This window comes from Vipera berus (genome assembly GCF_964194415.1).
Source record: "Vipera berus genome assembly, chromosome: 2".
NCBI lineage: Eukaryota > Metazoa > Chordata > Lepidosauria > Squamata > Viperidae > Vipera > Vipera berus.
In genome coordinates this window covers 124068398-124086630 of record NC_138203.1, presented here as the reverse complement: position 1 = coordinate 124086630, position 18233 = coordinate 124068398, and the positions used below count along the sequence as shown (strand labels likewise).

The window sequence follows — 18233 nt, the reverse complement described above, 5'->3', positions numbered from 1 at the left end:
CTTATTAGGGCTTTCACACACACACCCCAGCGGCATTATTACAAAGTCAGCTTAATTGCCCCCAACAATCTGGGTCCTCATTTTACCTACCTCGGAAGGATGGAAGGCTGAGTCAACCTTGAGCCTGGTGGGACTCGAACCTGCACTAATTGCAGGCAGCTGGTGTTACTTGAGGCATTAGCCCACTGCTCCACCAAGGCTCTGATCTTTTGATCATGAAGCCAACCTTATTTTATAAATTGTAGGTTCAATTCAACCATGACTCTTTTTTTTTGCAGTAAGGCTTAGGAACGTTCTAGACAAATGGGTTACAGGAAACACCACCGCCACTACCACTGTCAGAAGAATAATTTGGGGGTCCAACTCAAGGCGGGGTTGTGCAAGAATAAATAAAAATGAGATCCAGACACCTATGAGGAAATGTTTATTCCTAAAAGCAGCTGCAGAGAAATGGGGTACAGCGGCAGACTTTTATAAGAGGAGCTAGTCCAGGATGCGGAAGTGTCTACGTGCTGATTTTAGGGTGATAGTTGAGGGGCGTGTGTGTTTGTGTATGCTTGTGAACATGCAGTTCCACTGGGAGACTTAATTAATTCTGTTAGTGTTTTCAGACCTTATCCTTTGATCAGCTCTGGGTAAATTATTTGGGAGTTTGAGTAAGGAATTTTCTCTCTGCTATATATAAGGAACGGCTGCTGGAATTGGGTATGTCTAGTTTAACGAAGAGAAGGGTGAGGGGTGACATGATAGCAGTCTTCCAATATCTCAGGGGCTGCCACAAAGAAGAGGGAGTCAAGCTATTCTCCAAAGCACCTGAAAGCAGGACAAGAAGCAACGGATGGAAACTAGTCAAGGAGAGAAGCAACCTAGAACTAAGGAGAAACTTCCTGACAGTTAGAACAATTAACCAGTGGAACAACCTGTCTCCAGAAGCTGTGAATGCTACAACACTGGAAGTTTTTAAGAAGAGACTGGACAGCCATTTGTCTGAAATGGTATAGGGCCATGGTGGCGAACCTATGGCACATGTGCCACAGGTGGCACGCAGAGCCCTCTCTGTGGGCACGCGCGACATCGCTCCAGTCCTAGGCCTTCAGCTGGGTTTTATAAAACCTTTTCACTTTAGACCTCTGCCGCCACATGCAAAAAGGGGGGGGTTTCAATCAATCAATTTCAACTTCTCGCAGGGGAAAAAAAAAGATCTCGCAAAGTTGGGATTGGTTGATTGAAATTTTTAGTCCCACCCAGTCTGCCGTTACCACTGCAGCCACGCCCACCCAATGGGCGACACCCAACCGGCACACAACAATACATAAGTGGGTTTTGGGCTGCAGTTTGGGCACTCAAGTCTCTAGAAAGTTTGCCATCACTGGTATAGGGTTTCCTGCCTGAGCAGGGGGTTGGACTAGATGACCTCTAAGGTCCCTTCCAACTTTACTATTATGATTATGATTATTTTTACTTGATTAATTTAGTTTCAGCTTAACTGTCAATTATCTAGTGGAGACTGATTCTCAAAGTGTTGTGGATTCTGTTAATGTTTTAAGGGAAGATGGGGACAGTATAAAGAATAAAATATATTTGGATATAAAACTTCTCACACAGCACTGGAGGATCTCGTGTTCTGAGGCTACTGTGAGCTAAGGAGAGTGCGTGAAAATATATAAATTAAGGGGATCTTCTTGTCAGCAAATTTAAGCAGCAATATGTGGATGTGGAATTCTCCCATCTAATGCCCTAGTGAAGCTAAATATTCAGGTTTGGGCAGGTAAACTTTGACACGTATGCAGGTACCTAATTCCCTCATTATATGGTACAAAGAATTACATTTTAGGTATACTTATTCTCCTTTCAAGAGTAGCTGTGGTGTTCAATATATCTGGAAGGAAGGTTTTGTTTTAAAAAAAAAAATACACAGGCCATAGTGGTATTATTTAACCTTTTCCTTGACCATGGAGATCAGAATGTCAAGATAGCAGTGAGATATTGTCAGGGCAGAGAATACTTGTGAAATTATATCTGAGCGTAGGAACAGGGCAGCATGGGATTAGGCCAGGATCCCAAATAGATGGATTGAGGAGCATCTTGGTCTGTGCAGGCTGATTGAAAGCAAAAGCAAAAACACAAAGCATAACCTGCAAATGAACAGATAATGTACATCTGCTGACATGGCTCCTACTTACTCCTTGTTCCCACCCCTGAATCCGCAATTAATTAGAAGGGGACTGAAAGCAATTTTGCAGCCTCATAAAGGTGCTTTTTACTCCAGACTGCAGTTTACAAGTAGTAGAAGAGGTGTAGGCAGGGCTTTTTTTTGTCATAGAACGCCCAGAACGGAGTTCCGGAAACTTTTTTTGGATGGAACCTTATGAGGTAGGCAAGGTGCATCGTATGACGTGTGTGAGTTCCGGCACCTTTTTTTTTTTTTTTACAAAAAAAGCACTGGGTGTAGGAGATGTGATACTCACATTGCCTAGAGGTGTAGGCTAAATATCAGAACCCAGCATAGTACTGCTCAGGGAGAAGCAAAATAAATAAATAACTTGTTTAACATAAACCAGACCAAATTACTTAGATAACAGGCAAAACAGTTGTTAAGTGAGTTTTGCCCCATTTCACAACCTTTCTTGCCACTGTTAATTGAATCACTGAAGTTGTTAAATTAGTATCACAGTTATTAAGTGAATGTGGTTTTCCCCGTTGACTTTGCTTGTCAATCAAGGGGATCACATGACGCCAGGAGACTGTAACCATCGTAAATACATGCCAGTTGCCAAGCATCTGAGCTTTGATCATGTGACCGTGGGGATACTGCAACAGTTGTAAGTATGAAAAAAAACAGTTGTGAGTCACTTTTTTCAGTCAGGAAACGAATGTTTGTAAAGCCACGGGTTACCTGTATTTACATTCCCCTGGCTAGATCTGAGCTGCTTGTTTCAGAATCTGATAACATTCCTGCATCTCAGAAATTTCTGAAGGGAATTTCCTTCCATGTTTTCAATCTAGCAAACTCAGGTCATACAGTTTCATGAAGAAACTTCTCACCAGATCCTCACTTTGCAAATATGTTTATTCTTTTCAGCCATGGGATAGAACTCTGCATTGTCATGTGATATAGGAACACACACACACAGCAGCAGCAGCAGTACATCTATACAAATGAATAAAAGTATGATTGAATTGACTACAGTAGTATTCCAGATCTGAAATGGTCGACTGTTTTAAAAAGTTTAGCAAGGTTTTCCTTCATCTTCCTTAATTTCTGGTTTTTTTTAATGTATTAATTGCTTTAAAAGAAAAAAGGGAATGAAAGAAAAGAAAAAAAATGAAACAGAAATATCTCTAAGTGGTCAGAGGAATTAGCATGACTGTACAGTCAGTGCTCAGTGTATCTTTGATTAGAAATTAATCCTAGAAAATATTGAGTTGTCTATAAGTACATTAAATAGTTTTAACATTGTAAGACTTTAAATGTCTGGGCTAAGGGCCCAAATCTTCAGTAAAAAGGTAAAGGTTTCCCTGCACATGCATGCTAGTCGTTTTCGACTCTAGGGGCCAGTGCTCATCTCCGTTTCAAAGCCGAAGAGCCAGCGCTTGTCCGAGGACGTCTCCGTGGTCATGTGGCCGGCATGACTAGACGCCAAAGGCGCACGGAACGCTGTTACCTTCCCACCGTAGTGGTCCCTATTTTTCTACTTGCATTTTTTACGTGCTTTCGAACTGCTAGGTTGGCAGAAGCTGGGACGAGTAACAAGCGCTCACTCTGTTACGCGGCCCTCGGGATTCGACCTGCCAAACTGCCGACCTTCTGATCGACAAGCTCAGCGTCCTAACCCACTGAGCCACTGCGTCCCTCAAAATCTTCAGTATTTGTTGTCTAAAAATACAAAAGAAAAAAAACACGACTAAAAGCATTATAGATAAAAGTTAACATCTAGTTTCCTCTCGATCATCCTCCAATTATCATGCAACATTTATTGACATTTGGAAACAAAACATGTGGGTGTTGCCATCCTCGTTTACTGATCCATCTACTCTCGCCTCTCAGCCAGTTCCCTGGGGCCCCATCACAAAGAGAGCCCTTCTCATCAGGAAGACGCTGGTCTCTTAGCCCGGCTGACCCACAGTGAGGTTGGGAGTGTCTTCCGGCAGGCGGGGAACCGAGTGCGCATGAAAATCCGGAATCGCAAAGAGGCAGGTGAGTGATCACAGGGAGAAATAGGGGGAGAATTGGGTGGTGGGGAAAAGGGGACACCAGACGGGGAAGTGAAAGCCAAGGCCCAAGGAAGAAGGAAGAGGAGGTGGAATGGCGCCGGTGGAGGTGATGGGCAGCAGTAAAGACAAAAGGAAACATGGGGTAGTAAATAGTCCTTTCCCCAAACTGATTCTGTCCATTTGCTTCTAGGAGTTTCCAGTGATTTAAACTCTGCTGATATTGAAGTGGGGGAATGTCCATGGAGCCCCAGCTCTCCACTCACTCAGCCTCAGGTATTGGAGAGCCAGAACCCGGCATGGTGACGAGGGTGTGGCCAAGGAAGGTTGGCATGTTAAATTGGCAAAGGGCAGGAGGAAAATAGGGATTGTAGCAGGAGTCTGCTAGCATCTTCTGTGGATTAAGACAATACATTAAAGGGTGTGAGGTTTCGTAAGCTCTCTTCATTAGCATTTGCAAAACATGTTTTCTCCACTATAAGTGCTTCTGAGGCTGACACTTTTATTTGCCCCGCGACTTAGGAGGACTGCATCTGAGCAAGGGAGCTGCAGTTCATGAAAGCTAGAACAAGAAAGTAGAACAAGATGCCCATTTGCCAGCCAGTCAGGAGATTCAGAAGAGGTGACAGGTCAACCAGGAGGGAGACGAGGAGTTGGATGGTACCTGTAGTTTCTTCAGAGAGGGAACAGTAGAGTAGATGTGAGGGAAAATAGCAAAGTGGATTGATCAAAGTGTTGGAGCGTGTGTTCCTCTTGTAGTAGGAAGTAATAATTCTATGTTGTTCTTAAAGTAAAATAGCAAGTGAACACAAAGAGATGCAGGGCATCAAAAGAGGGTGCCAAAAAAAAGGTGTAAGAGGAGGTGTCCAAAGTCAAGATGATGACCTCATCTCTTTTTATCCAAACCACACCTGTTTTTTGCATGAAGAGGGGCAGGCCTTGAGCTGCACAACCACTGTCTTCCTCTGCGGATGACCATGAAGAGAGTTGTTAAATGATAGATTTCTTCTAAAGATTCATTAAAACTTAAGAATCTAACGGAAGCACAATAAATGTTTTCTGTTAAAACATTTTGGGCTAAAAATCTAACAACCTGTGTTACATATTTAGCATGTTCCATTGAGTCCAAGACTGTGCAGACACTTGGATTTTTTAAACTCAGTTTGTTTCTAGGAATCCATTACATTTTTAAATGAAAAATCCAAATTTCTGGCTCAGCTTTCCCCAGCTTGATTCCTTTCAAATGTTTTGAATCCACTATTCCTGAACGTTTTGGTATTCCCAATCCATCTGAAAGCATACATTGGGGAAGGCTAAGACAACTTATGGACAGACAGACATGGAAGCTTGCTAGCTGCTGCTGGTCAGGCAGCAAGAGGTTGGGAAACGGCTCTGCAAACTCTGTAATCAGTCAAACACAATTTATTCCCCTGGTTGGTGTTTGTGGTCCCTAGTTAATTGTAAGGAATGCTCGTCCCTTTATTTGCGGTGGACCAGAATGTGTCTTTAGAGCTCAACCACTTCCTTGTTACATTGGTTGAATATTGTCTTCCTTTTGTGTTGCATGAGGCAGAAAAGCAAATGGGTGTAATTTAATAAAGGGTATTAGAGTTGTTATCCTGTAGTTCAGATCAGATTTTATTCATAGTGAAGGAACTCATGGTAACTTGTGTTCAATTGTAATCCAGCTCAGATGCCTTAGTATTGTTCACTTGTGGCTCCAGCATTAAATGATTATTGGCAGTACACCTCATCCAATCTAGAATCTTTAAGGTTGAGGTAGGATATTTTTAAAACAACAAATTGGTAAAATAAAAACATCATTCTGTTGCCACATATGACATTCTTTTTTCATTTTAAAGCATACCAAATTGTATTTAGATTCAGTTCTTACAATCCTGCTGGGAATAATCAGATGATGTACAATATCTGTGAGGTGTGTTCTTGCCTAGTGTTTCTCAACATCTTTAAGATGAATAGACTTCAACTCCCAGAATTCCCCAGAATGCTGGTTGGGGAATTTTGGGTATTCAAGTCCACATACCTTAAAGTTGCTGAGGTTGAGAAACATTGTTCTAGCCTATTTTCAGTGCATCAGTAACTTTAGAAACATTTTATTTTATTTTGAAAGATGTAACTACTGGCACCTCCATGACTTTTTCTTGAGTACAGACAATGTGTCTGTACCTATGTACTGAATGTTTCTTGTGGATGTACAGATTGCAGGATACTTCAGTAGTTTCCATTGCAAGAGATAGTTTGGCCCCTAAAATAATTTTCTTATTTACATAGTTTTTCTGTGGTTGCTGTTGTTTTAAGAAAAGACATTGGCTCAGCCGTCTTCTCTGGATTGTGATCTCTCCCTGATCCACAGGAGTCTGGCCAATATTCCGTGGAACTGCTACGAGGGCCCAGTGGCTTCGGATTCAGTCTAAGGGGCGGGAGTGAATATAATATGGACATCTATGTCTTAGCTCTTATGGAAGGTGGGCCAGCCCAGCAATGTGGCAAGATTCAGGTATGTGATGTTCTCAGGAAATGAGCGCCAATGCAAAGTTGCTGAGGCCAGGCAGATGTGAATTGGTTTTAGGAAACTTGTTGTGACTTGCAGACAGAAGTGAGTTTCTCACTCGCACATCCCCGAAACTTTAGCTGTTGCACAATCTAGCATTCTAGAACATAAGCTGGATCAAGCAGACAGCCTTCTAGTTCTATATTACTTGGCAAGGGAACATATGTATAGTATCTCTAATAATGTAAGTTATTATACATGAGTCTTCCCTGGTGCCCACCATTTGTCAAAAGAAAATAATTTTTCCCAGAATTTTCCATCCAGATGAGCCATTACAGATAATTCAGGGAGTTGAAGTTCACACATCTGGAGAGTGCCAAAACTGGGGAAGGCTACTATAAATTGCATGGCATCGTGCAATAAAATTCTCTTTTTTTCTCTCCTTCCATTCTCCTTTTATCCATTCTTCCAAAAGACACTCGTCACATAGCCAGCTATTTTAGCCATATTCATTCAACCCACCCAACCAAAAGCTCAGATTAACACCAAGGAGTCCACCAATTCAGACCATTTATCTGAGCTTCAGTTCCTTTAGCCCCCATTTGTTCTTCCTTAGGATGTAAAACACTGGAACAGTTTAAGGCATCCATGTAACTCTGTGCTTGTACACCAGCATATTTCCCAATTTTCTTCAAACAAAAAGGGATGTCAAAAATACCAATTCTCGTCTCTGATGTGAACTGTGAGCAGAACCTCTTTTTTTTGACACCCTGTATAACACACCAAAGCATGCAAGTCCTTGAAGCTAATTTGGATTTTTAAAAACATACTTTCCTTTTAATAGATGGAACTGTATAAATATATAACAATTATATAGCCTTCGTTCAATTCACATTTTGCTCACTTTTCATTATTACTTCTAACACAATATTCACCAACCAAATACAAAAGCTGGCTCTTGTGCCCTTACTAGCAACAGCAGCAGTTTCAAAAGTAACAGCTTAATAGCCTCCCACCTAGCTACTAAATGATTGATAGCACTTGATCAGATTCTCTTCTTACCACTCGATAATCCATGTGTATATTTAATGGTGTAATATGAAGTTTCACCTTAAGAATGTGATTTGTGAGTTAGTTTCTAATCTTATCTCAGCCATAGCCAGTTCTAACCTTACCTTATCATTGCTTAGCAATTTTAAGGAGGCAATTATTCCACAAGCGTCCATCTGAAATACAAGGGTAATACACTTGCCTTCTCAATGTATTCTAGAATAATTTTGCAATAAGCAAAACAGTTGGAGCTCTCTGTAAATACAACTGTGAATATTTAATACACACAAGAATTTCGTATCCAGTGCTGAATCTGACAAAAATATACAGGTTGTCCTTGTTTAGTGACCACAGTTGGGACCAGCAGCTCTGTTGTCAAGCAGTAAAACTGCAACTGTGCTTATGATCTAAAACTGCTTTACAGACCTGTGAAGGTCATAAATGTGAGCATTGATTGAAAGTTTGTTTGTTTTTTCGTCACTGTTGCAATGTCAACTACTGTTCTACTGTAGCTCTCAACATTTGTGACTAAAAGTTTGAAAATATATGGAATTGCTTTGGGAAAACTCGGCACACACCCACAACTCGTTTGTGGGGATGGTGGCTTTTTCATGCTAAAACACTGTGACAGGTGAGCGACCAGCTGGTGGAAATCAACGGGGAGTCCACGGCAGGAATGACGCATGCTCAGGCGGTGGAACACATCCGCAGTGGTGGGAACCGAATACGACTGGTGCTGAAGAGGGGCAATGGATTCATTCCTGACTATGGTACGTCCATGCCTCCCCTGGCCTCGCCTGCTCTTTTCCCTTCCTTCTTTAAATAAGAAATCATCTGCTTTGCGCTGAATATCCTGCTAACGCAGGGGTGGGGGACGATGGCCCTTTTATGACTTGTGGACTTCAACTCCCAGAATTCCTGAGTTGAAGTCCACAAGTCATAAAGCGGCCATCGTTCCCCAGCTTTCTGCTAGTGCAGACATGTCAAACACAAGGCCCGGGGGCCAGATCCGGCCCGCGAAGTGGTTTCATGCAAAGCCATCCTGGAAACAGTGAGGGAACGGCCCCCACTGCCTTGGCCCTGGCCCAGAGACCCTCCTTCTACCAGAGACCCTCAAATCTGTCCCACTCCTGCCCAGGCCCCCATAGGCACCCTTGATGCGAAAGATGTTGAGCTGGCCACACCCACCCAGTAGGCCATATGCACTCTAGCCACGCCCACCCAGTAGGCCACGCCCACCCAGTAGGCCACGCCCACCCAGCCCCCTGAGGGCAACCGCAGTGCTGATGTGGCCCTCAATGAAATTGAGTTTGACACCCCTGTGCTAGTGCAACAGATGAACAAGGCATAGGTTCCAGTCCAGAGAGGTTGACCTACAGTGTCCCTTTTTCAACCTTCTTCTTCTTCATTGAATGGCAGGATATTCTGGTGATTCTTACTCCAGAAATAAGCAGAGGGAGAAGAGGGCATTAGCCTCTCTGACCTAAGAGAGGAATTACAATTCTAGAGCAACAGATCGTGCAATTAGTGTCTCCCTCTCCAAAGCCTCTCTAGCTGCCTCTTTCCTTTGAAGGGCCTTTGCAGGAGCAGATTTTGGGTCTTCGATATTCACCCCTCTCTTCTCTTCTTTTTTTTTCTTTCCTGCCCCGTTGCCCTTCGTATGTCCAACCCTCCATGCACTAACCCCACCCGCACACGTTACTGTCCGATTCCCTCTCCCCACCTAATCTGTGCCAACTTCATCTTAACCTTTCTGGTCTGTGATTGGCTTCATACCACCACCCTACCTCCCTGATCTGTGCTGGCCTTGTGATTTTCCTGCCACTTCCTCACCCCACCCCCACCCCCCAAAGTCTCTATCTGTCTCCGCCCCACAGGGCAGCTGCTGGCCAGCCTGGCTCTCTGCGTGACCAACTCCCCCCGGGGGGAGCCCTGCTTCTGCCTCGTGGGACGGGTCGAACATAAATGGTGGGTGCCCAGCCCCCAGTGGGACCAACCCTACCACTCAGCCACCCCCTCCCATCTCTTCCTTGGTTTCCTAGGGAATCACATCTAAACTAGTATGTGATAAAGGGAGCACCCATCTCTTTCTGTAGGGGAAGATGATCCTATTGAAGCCAACTCGCATTCCCCTGATTCCCTTCCCCCGTTTAATATCTGCCCTTAGTTTCCCTGATTTCTTTCCTTAGCTTTGTCCCTAAGAAACTTGCTCCAATGCTTGTGTATTCTACAATTTTACATAGCAATAGAAAGGGAGCAATAAGCCACTTGAGAAGACAGATGTGATATTTTTAGGCAGCCGAGTTCATTTGGAATTCATTTGGAAGAGCGTGCATTGCAGTCTGATTAAACTTATTTCCCCTCTTTCCAGACACAGCTTTAAAAATACCAGCTTTGTACGTTAGCAACAAAAGCTGCAATGCTGATTAGATAAAATTTACGATGTTAAAAAAAACATGATTGCTTCTGTGCTGGAATCAATTTTTAGAATAAATTTACCATCAGTTCTAGTATTTGCTTGCTTTTAAAGCAACTTTCTAGTCATTAGAATTGGGGAGATCAGATTTACCAGGTTTAGGGCGAATAGTAGCTAACACCTTCAAAAATAAAGGATAGGATTTGAAGAAGCTTGGACAACAGGGCCCTGCATTAAAGATTGATCAATAGAAACAGTTAAGCTTTTTTTTTGTAATGCAGAAGTTGCAGAAGAGCCTTGGTGGAGCAGTGGGCTGATGCCTCCTTAAGTACCACCAGCTGCCTGCAATTAGTGCAGGTTCGCATCCCACCAGGCTCAAGGTTGACTCAGCCTTCCATCCTTCCGAGGTAGGTAAAATGAGGACCCAGATTGTTGGGGGCAATTAAGCTGACTTTGTAATAATGCCGCTTGGGTGTGTGTGTGTGAAAGCCCTAATAAGCAGGTATATACATAGAATGAAGGCTACTGCTAAGCTTGTAAGCCGCCCTGAGTCTTCGGAGAAGGGCGGGATATAAATGGAATTAAAATAAAAAAAATAAAATTTTATACTGTGCCCCATAGCTATCATTGCTTGTAATTACTCCCTCATTTTCAATTTTTCCACTGGTTTATTTGGAATTCATTTTCCATGTATTAGTACGTTATGAAATGTAATCACATTTCCTCACACACACCAAAATGCGGCATGCTCATTAAGAACCTCAATTTCTAGAAATCTCTCTGCAACCAATCTAAAGCAGACATGATCTGACAAGAGATCTGTGTTAGCTCCCCAAGGCAGACATTTGGTAGAACGTTATTAATAGTGCCCTTCTGATGTGCCAAGGACCAGAAGGCAGCTGCAATTCTTTGACATATCCTTCCTGGGCCCTTTGACATATTGTCCACCATCATAGTTGAACGAATCTCTTTAAATTGACCAGGGAAATCATTTCCAAAGATCAGATTCCTATCCTGACAGAATTAACCTATGGACTGTCTAGAGACAAGTATTCTGGAAATCAGAGAGCAAACGGCCTCTTGGAATAACCCAGGAAGCAGTTGTTCCTCCTGAGAGTTCAGAGGAAGGGTATTCCTTAGCAACATCTTGAATAGTCTAGACTTGTAAATAGTAGATATGGTTGTCAACCACTGAACATTTGAGTCTATTTGTTTGGCCAATAAACTATATTCTGCCAGAAAAGTAATCCTAGTAAAGTCCAGATTTTGCCCTGGCTTCACCCTACCAATAGTTCTCTACCAATAGCTGCCTACCTTGGTTCAACTTTTATTTGGTCTTGACTAGAATGTCACTAAAAGGGTGGCTCAGTGGATTAGGACGCTGAGCTTGTCGATCTGAAGGTCGGCAGTTTGGCGGGTCGAATCCCGAGTGCCGCGTAACAGAGTGAGCGCTTGTTACTCATCCCAGCTTCTGCCAACCTAGCAGTTCGAAAGCACGTAAAAATGCAAGTAGAAAAATAGGGACCACTACGGTGGGAAGGTAACAGCGTTCCACGTGCCTTTGGCATCTAGTCATGCCAGCCACATGACCACGGAGACCTCCTCGAACAAGCGGCTTTGAAACGGAGATGACCACTGGCCCCTAGAGTTGGAAACGACTAGCACACATGTGCGGGGGAACCTTTACCTTTACCTTTAGAACGTCACTATTTCTATAATCTAATATCAGCCAATACCTAGAGAGTAGAGAGCTTGCAGTAGCATTTGGTTCTTTGGGGCCTGTCCTATCCTCTCTCTCTTCAAACCAAATCTCTCTTGTTCTACTCACTGGTCTCCCTGTTTTTTTCCCTAGATCGTGCCTTCAGCCAGAGCTCCGTCAAGATGCAGCAGGTGCTGGAGGCTGAGGACAAAGCCAGGCACCGGCACAGGAAACCAAACCGGTCCGTGGTCCCCCAGTATGTGGGACAGAACCTCAGCGATGGAGTTGGCAGAGAGGCGGCGCTCTGCGACATCAGGCAGCAGCTCCCCAAACCCCACCAGTCTGGCCAATTGCACCAGACCTCCAGCAAAGCTCAGGGAGAGGAAGAGGAGGACAGAGACCAGGGCTGGAGGCCTCATAAGCAGGGAACGAATGGGGAGAGTGAGAGCCACAAGCTACTTTCTCCCCGGCCTAGCAGGAAATTGCGGCCAGACTTGGTCCCTGGGCCTTGGCTAGTACCCAGTAAGGAGCGACTGTCCCGGGCCCTCTGGGGGGTCTGTATGGGCCAAGGAGAGGAAGAAGTACAAAAGGGCAACCCAGGGAGAGGGAAGGGCATGGAGGTCAAGAGGCGGAGTTAAGCCAAGCGACGTTGGGCTCAGTACAATCATGTTAAGAACTACACAGGGCCTGGCAGTGATTAGTGGCACTGGCCATCTCCGTTTGGATTAGGCCGTATTCTCCTTTCCAGTGTTTGTTTTTGTTCAGAGAGTCTTCTCCTCCACTCGCACACTATGCAAAGGCCTTTTTCATTTTGCTCTTCCCCATCCCGTTTCCTCACAACCACACTATGCAATGATAGCTTTCAGAAGCCACTTTGTGCAGTTCTCCTGGAATTGGGCAGCGGAATTTGCTGTCTTCTGGCCGCCATTCCCAAGAACTGTGATGGGTGTTTCCATGGCTACAATTTCCAACCCTTTGCGGTCTGCAACTTTCTGATGCAATGCTTTTGAAATGACATTTGTAGAAACCCTGGGCTCCTGAGGTTCCTCAGGCGTTTCTCCAATGAGAAGACCGCTATTAGCAGGTGAGTTACCTACGGAGCAGTTTATTGCTCATTTCGTTCTGCCCAAGGTGGATTTTGGAACAACTGCAGAATATTCTGCAGCCTACAGGGATTCCAATGTCCATTTCAGTGAATTTGCATGGAGCTGGGCTTAAGAGCTACTCTATCCTACAAACATGCCCTAGATCTGGGTAGGGAACCTCGGCTCTTTTATGACTCATGGACTTCAACTCCCAGAATTCCTGAGCCACCTGGCTCAGGAATTCTGGGAGTTGAAGTCCATGAGTCATAAAAGAGCCGAGGTTGCCTACCCCTGCCCTAGATTCACCTGTAACAGCCTTCTGGAGGGAAACTTGAGCAGGTGGGTGTCCCAAAGATGCTTTTTTCACGAGGCAACTGGACTTTCTTGCTTTTCTTTGAAGTAGGTGGGTATTTTGTACGAATTTTGCTGCTGCATATTAGTTTTCCCTGATGAATCATTTTCTGGTTTCTCAGGAAGTCTGTGGAGCAGCCTTACCTAGCCCGGTATTTTCCAAATGTGTGTCACAACATGAGAATTCCTAACGGTGGGGAGTTCTGGAAGTACAAACCCTTAAACATCTAGCCTGCACCAGTAAAGGAAGGCTGTTCAGGTGTCCTTCCCTCCCTCTCTTACCTTTCATGACCCTGCAGTAGAGGGATTGCTGCTGCCTGTCACCATCCGCCCACCCCCTCCCCATCTGATATAGCACAATGACTCTTTTTCCTGCGGTGGCCTGCAATCCTCTTTGTCCATTCTGCTCCCCTGGTCACTCAAGCTGTGAACTACGTAGGCTGGGGTAACTTTTTCTCCTCAGCCACCTGGAAGGCAGTTACCTTCTCTGCTCTGCTAGGGGCAGCCATAGCCAATGAATGAGCATGAAGCCACCTCTGTGCATAAAGCAAACGTTGGTGTGTTGGAGGGGATTCCTATCAGCCCGTGCCCCTCTGGTTCGATTGCCAGCCAGCAGACAGTTTCAGCGTGCCCCAGCCCGTCGCAGGTGCACCGCGCCCCCATTAGTCAGCATGGTTTGTTTGGCTTCTATGTTGTGAGTTTCCATGCTGAAAAAGCCTAGCAGGTGTGGAGTTTCTCTTGGCAAAAGATTGTGGCAAGAGGAAGTTAGACAAAGCATCTCTAACATCTCCTGAACAGGAAGTGCAGTGTCAGTAAAAGCAAAGGGGGGGGGGGAAGTTTGATCTAAATTACTTGATTGACAATCCTTTGCTTCTCATCAGCTCCATTGTTCACCACTCAGTTCCTTCCCTTCTGGTAGAAGACTCATCACAGCATACTGGGGAGGTTGGATGTTGGCCCAAGCTTTAGACATGCAGGCGTACAATTTTGCCTTGTGCTCTCTCTTCTCTCTCTCTCTCTTGGAATGTGGGAGATATCATGTGCGTTGCATGTAGCGTGCAAACATGATCCAATGTGAAATGTGCATGTATCTGCAAGATGCATATAGATGAACATTTGGCTGGGCTTGTGGCTTCCAAAGTTCAGGAATCACTCATGGGTACATGCAGATCCATGCTGCTTTGCAAGAACACAATTGAATTGCATTCAGAAGGCACACCATGCAAGGTTTCAGAAGCTAGCTATCGTGCAATACCGCCACCCACATTTCCTGTGCAAAGAAATGCTAGATTACAAATCTAGATGGAAACCACATCCCTCAAGCCCAGTAGGGTCTGATTCTGTGGTGCATTTACAGAAGTTGGCTGTTTTAGTGAATGACTAGTCTGAAATTCACCCACAGAGTCAAGTAACGAACAACATGGGCTTGGTTGCCCATCCTTAGAAGATCTTCTGGAATGAAACATTGAAGCTGGTTCTTCTGCTGGTTGTAGACACACAAGTGACTTGATAGGGTCAAACAGGGTCAGGGTTTCTAACTGCAGATGCCTTTTTGGCTTTTTAACTGGAGATGGAAGGACAGTGAGGAAACAGCTTTAGTGCAGTGCAGTTATGGAAAGCAAATTATTTTTTAAAAGTAAATCTTATAATTATTATACATTAAAAGATTCTGATTTTTAAGCTTTGTTTGGCTTACTTTTGCTTCTAGAAACTGTATTGTATATTCTGAATCAGCAAACATTCTTTTTAAGGTTTGAAAATCAGTATTTGCTTCTAGTGAACTTCTTGCAGCATGGCCTGGATAAGATGTCCTGCACAGGCGAAAAGGAAATATAATTCTTTGGTATTCAGTCAACTAATGGGAACAGATACATCCATGTTGGTACAAATGATCCTGCTGCACGTGGGAATGTGCATCTGCATTAATTACATTTGCAGAAAAGCCGTTTTGCTGCACAAGTTTCTGGATGATTCAGGTTGACTGGGACTCCTATGCACACAAGCATCCTATCTGGATGTCTACTGTGTCAATTTTTCTGCTCGATGAAAACCCACACATAACGAAGTCTGGATTCATTCTATTTATTGAGGTAAACATTTTCCAAGATTCTGCACTATCATAGTGTAGAAATATACAGCATCTTGCCGCTACCAGTTCTATTTTAAAGAAGTACAGAAGTACAGCCCTTGAAACTCTGGAATGGGCCCTAGGCTAGAATCTAAACATCATGCAGATACGGACAACGATAAAAGGGTAGTAATGTACAGGATTTCAAATAGTGATGAATAGAGCTTCTGCCTGCACAATTCTTCACCTTTCTCAATAGAAGAAGCAAAATGCATCAAGCACAAAAAACTATATCTAATTTGCCTGAAGGGCTTACTTTACACTTGGACATACACATTCCAAAGTCTTGACAGAAAATCTAGGCAGCAGTATTGGTACAGATGCATCCTGTACAGTGAAACCTACCTGGTCAAGATGCTGGTATGCTCTCACCGCTTTGGAGATTGACCTCACAGCCCAGCTGCAAGGTCTAAAAATCAAGTTATATACATAGGGCTAACACAGGTTCTTCTTTCCTTTGCTGCCCTAGATAAAGAGTTTCCTTCCTCTGGGAGTATGCATACGCAATTATTAACTTAGCTTTTTTTTTCTTCCTGGTCTCATGGGAAACACTTGTGTCTTCTTGGGATCCTCCCCTTTTGCTGCAGAACCCAGTGCCTTGGGTAGTCCATGGGGGGAATGAAGGCTCTGGGTGTTTATTCACTGGAATAGAAGGAGACTTAACCAGAGGAAAAAGCATCCAATATACCTCTATGCACTTCTCAAAACAGAAACAACATTTCTCCAGGATGTTTGCTTAACTCATAAAAATGTGGAAGCCATGACAGTTGCTTCATGGCTTCTGGTAGGCGGACCTTCTGGAATGCAATCAACAACACGTGAGGTGCCAATAAAGTGAGCAACCACAATTTCCTGAGGAGGCGTAATTTGGAAGGATCTTCCCAGAGTCTAAAGTGATTCCACTGATCGAGTTTTGAATAATCTTATTACTTTATGACAGCTTTGCTCAAATTGCTGTTCCTTAGATGTAATGGAATGCAAGCTTTATGTTGCCTAGCCAGCAGCTGGCATATTCTACCAACAGTAAATCTCCTTATGAAAACAGTCAACCTGCTATTTCAAGCCCCAATGCTGGTGGATTTGTCATGGGGAAAGCCTTCAGCCTATACCACATCACAGATGGTTCCTCCAGCATAGATTTACAGGAAGGGGTGGCCGGTAATGTGTACATTTCAGGAATGTTTGATGCAAGAAAGGAGAATTTCTGAAAGGGAGCTAAAAGGAGTGTCCCCTCAGGGCTCTTTGCTGATGTGGATTCTTGATGGATACAGTTCTACTGCCACCATTCTTTGCCTTTTTATTATTATTATTATTTATTATTTATTGCATTTATATATCGCCCTTTCCCTGAGGACTCAGGGCGGTTTACAGGGAATTAAAATCAACCATACAAAAGTTAAAAAACCAATTTAAAAAGATTAAACCAACCCTGTACAATTAAAAACCCCCAATTAAAATAAATTTCTCCTCAGCCTGGGCCCGAGAGCTCGAAGAGCCAGGTCTTCAGGCCCCGGCGGAATGATCGGAGGTCGGGGGCAGTCCTCAGCTCCACTGGCAGCTGGTTCCAGAGGGCAGGCGCCCCCACTGAGAAGGCCCTATCCCTGGGTGTCACCCGCCGGCAATCTCTTACCGGTGGGACCCTGAGCAGACCTTCCCTGTGGGAGCGCACTGGGCGAAGGGCATTTGATGCCTTTAAGAAGGCTGCAGAGTAAATGGTCCCAACAGGTGACATCATCTGGCTGTTTTTGCCTAGTAGTAGCCTTGTGGGAAATCCAAATAAGAAGCACAACAATGAATACCAACTCTTATCTTTTTTTTTTCTCCCTTCTCTCCTATTGCTCTCTGGAAAATTGGGGAGGGTCCCTTCTGAAATGCTTCCCATGCTCCCTTTTCCTTCTGGGGACTGAGATACCTTTTGCATCGCTTCCTCCTGTCTCCCAAGGCCATTCCCAGAAACGCTCACACTTCGTCCTTGTTTAATATTGGGATAGAGGTGTAATCTAAAACACTCAAGGCTGAAAAATTAAACTGGGAAGTTGAAAAGCAGGTGATGCTCAATCACTACGACAGTGATTCCAGAGAACTCTGTGGATTTCCAAGAACTGAGCTGAAGTGAATGGAGGATTTATCTTACGCTGTAAATGATAAAACAATGTTCCCAATTAAACATTGTTGCTTGGACTTCAAATGATTACATCCAAAATATGACAGGAAGGAATATAATAGGGAAATTTAACCCATTTTAAAGAAAGATACATTACTGAATTAATTTAATTAACACCTTTTAACCAATTCTGTGGAGACTTCATTTAACTGGACATGTGAGACAAGAGTTATGATCCCCATATTTATTATAGTTGGGGGGTTTTTTTGTCACATGTATCTACAGCTCTATGGTCTACTAACCCAAAATATATTTCTCTTACTGAGTTGAACAGATTCTGATCTGATCCAAGTGTGCCCAGCTAAGCTAATGTAGGCTCTGAAATTTTATAGTTCAATCATTTTTGCCACATGCTGTATGAATCAGGTTGACGTATTAAGGTTGCCCTTTGCTGCTTTCCTGGCTATATTAACAGAGCTATTTTATTTGGGAACTCAGGTTTAAGGCCAGAAATGGGCACAGAAATTAGGTCATTTTGAGCCTGCTGCGACTTACAAAACAGGACAGGATATAATCAACAGACCGTGTAGTGAAAAAAGTATATATACTAAAGACACCTGTATGCAAACACAAACACTTCACTGTTCTTTGAAAAGTATTTAAAAAAAGAAACACT

General features: G+C 43.8%; 1 protein-coding gene across 1 annotated transcript in view; it reads left to right on the top strand.

Annotated features, from left to right (window-relative positions):
* The window catches only part of MAGIX (MAGI family member, X-linked), a gene marked incomplete at its 5' end in the record, with an annotated part of 35234 nt that extends 20295 nt beyond the window's left edge, over positions 1-14939 (top strand). Inside the window, 5 exons of the mRNA XM_081318932.1 lie at positions 4049-4198; positions 4406-4488; positions 6587-6730; positions 8406-8544; positions 12043-14939. Coding sequence (XP_081175058.1) covers positions 4049-4198; positions 4406-4488; positions 6587-6730; positions 8406-8544; positions 12043-12527 — 1001 coding nt within the window. The 3' untranslated portion in view covers positions 12528-14939. The remainder of the gene's footprint in view (positions 1-4048; positions 4199-4405; positions 4489-6586; positions 6731-8405; positions 8545-12042) is intronic.
* Between the last annotated feature and the right edge of the window lie 3294 nt (positions 14940-18233).